At 43.0% G+C, this 2,402-nt stretch overlaps 1 protein-coding gene across 1 annotated transcript; it reads left to right on the forward strand.

Moving 5' to 3' along the window:
• The first annotated feature begins 6 nt into the window (after positions 1-6).
• Positions 7-2,160, forward strand: LOC140321374 (uncharacterized). The gene is made up of 2 exons (XM_072398158.1): positions 7-70; positions 385-2,160. Exons 1-2 carry the CDS (start codon positions 37-39, stop codon positions 1,413-1,415), a joined length of 1,065 nt encoding a protein of 354 aa, XP_072254259.1. The 5' UTR covers positions 7-36; the 3' UTR covers positions 1,416-2,160.
• The last annotated feature ends 242 nt before the right edge of the window (positions 2,161-2,402 follow it).

The raw sequence follows: 2,402 nt of genomic DNA on the forward strand, positions 1-2,402 counted from the left end.
TATTTAGAAGGACACAAGGACCTCTACAAGGACGTCATGATGGAGGACCACCAGACCCTCACATCACCGGGTAAGAGCGAATATTCCTTTGTGGAAGGTTTTGGGTTTAGATATCAGTGGAATTAGATGACAGACGATTGTCTCTCCCGATCCCACATATTACCCTTTATTGAAGCCAAATCTGTGGACATGAGACGTCTGAGATTCTTAGATAATAATTCTACATTCTAGAAGCAGAAATATTTCAGATGAATCTGTGAGTATGAAGTCATGGCAGCAGCTAATGTGCACCAGCTAACGTTTGCTTGCAGCCAGTGAGGTCCCCAGCCAGGAATGCAGACTTCCAAGTAATCATCTTCTGCCCTCGTCTTTTCTGTCTTCCAGATAAACGTCTGTACAGGACACCAGTTGGATTGTGTGATGAAATTACACAAATCCCACCACATATATGGTTGGCTGAGGAATCCAGGACCAGACACACAAGAAATCAGAAGATTGTGGAAGATGTATCTTTGTCTGTGACACAATCTACATCGATGGACTGCAGTAGTCATCCATCTAGCAGTCATGTCATGTATACCTCTTCCTGCATGATGAAATACAGCGGGGTTTGTGAAGAGGAGGACCTGTCTGACATTTACACTTCTGGATCACCAGAAAACGGACTTTGCATTAAGAAGGAACCCATCTCATGTGAAGAAGTAAATCTGATAGACAATGATTGCTCCATTTCTGCAGATCTTCCCCAGTACCCGGGCCATAGAAGGCACGGTGATGGTCACCTCCCAGACATGTATAACCAGGCAAGATATTCCTCCATGTATATCGGTGCTTTGGTCCCATGCGAGACTCCTGAAGATTACTTATCGACTTGTAAGGAGGAGCCTCTGTCCGGGGAGGAAGATCCCTTTACAGATGTTTATAGAGTGTTGGATTGCACACAAGGACAACAATACGATGAATGTGGAAAACAGTTTTATTTCAGCACCAAATCGGTAAAAACAGAACAACTCCAGATCAAACCGTTTTCTCCATCTCTCTTTCAGCGAACGACAAACAAGGACACATCTTATGTCTGTGCCTATTGTGGGAAATGCTTTTCTTACTACACACATCTTATGACCCATCAGAGGATTCATACCGGAGAGCGACCCTACGCTTGTTTTCATTGTGGGAAGCGCTTTGCACACAACTCCACCTTGGTTACACATCAGAGGATTCATACTGGAGAGCGTCCGTATGTTTGCTTCCATTGTGGCAAATGTTTCACCAAAAAATCCAACCTGACCACTCACAACCGAATTCACACAGGGGAACGCCCCTATTCCTGTACCAAATGCGGCAAACGTTTCGGCAGCAAAAGCCACTTCAACCGCCACGTCAAAATTCACAAGAGAGACTCGGGCTGCTTTTAGATTATTCCCACACTTCCATTGGTGTCACCTATTGTGATATGCTGTGCGAACTTATCCTGGTGACACACCATTGGTCCATTTCTGGGTAGTCAGGACAGTCACTGATGTATGAACCAACAGAAGGGTAATGGTGGTCAAACATATGGTAGGCTCCATATTTAGGAGTGTCTAGGATTATTGTAAGAACTTGCATTTCTCCAATCAGATCTGCCAGTATGTGGCCACAATGAAGAAAACCTGTAAAATGCCGAGGTGGTCGTCCTTGATGACACTGGCTGACCTGTTTTCATCTGACAATGTGCAGAAATATATAATATCACATAATACATCATCACACCTTGTCTCACCTCCGATTTACTTCAAAATTAAAGGCAAATAAATGCCACAATGCTTCTTGTTCTGGGTGGAGCAGGAAGGCTTTAGAATTGCGTCCTCATTGAGCGCTCATCAGACAGGAAGTGAGTGAGAATCTTCTCCCTGGGGACACAGACAGCAACCTCACAAGAGTTGAGTCCTACAAGCTCCATGTTTGGGCTGGAATTACATCTTATAGGGTCACAAACAACCCCTTTTTCGTCAGTGAAAGGAAGCCGATGTATTCCAGCAGCTTGATCTCTGTTGAAGGCTAAGTCTCAGTTATGACCATGAGTGTAATTCTTTGTGAGGCATTAGAAAAGAGAACGTGGATACAGCTATGTCATTGAGCATTTCCAGCAACAATAAATCATGCAGAGCTTGTAAAAGACGTTTTCTGTATTTTGCTAGGATAAAAGTGAAACTTTGTTTGTTCCTTCAAGTCAGATAACATCTGAAGTTTTTTGTTAATCTCTGCCCTGGTGAAAATCCTTCAGAGTATAAATGTACGAGTTAGGGTGGTCATAAAAACAAATACGTTGGGAACATTCTATTCCAATACATGAAGAAAAACCATCAAATCCATGTTATTCCTTTACAGAAAGTGAATATCAGGCTGTTCAGTTTAATAGC

Source organism: Pyxicephalus adspersus, unplaced genomic scaffold (genome assembly GCF_032062135.1).
Source record: "Pyxicephalus adspersus unplaced genomic scaffold, UCB_Pads_2.0 Sca3088, whole genome shotgun sequence".
Lineage (NCBI taxonomy): Eukaryota > Metazoa > Chordata > Amphibia > Anura > Pyxicephalidae > Pyxicephalus > Pyxicephalus adspersus.

Coding starts and splice junctions, on each gene's coding strand:
- LOC140321374 (XM_072398158.1), top strand. CDS start 37: ATGATGGAGGACCACCAGACCCTCACATCACCGG. Junction 71..384: donor CCAGACCCTCACATCACCGG/GTAAGAGCGAAT, acceptor TCTGTCTTCCAG/ATAAACGTCTGTACAGGACA.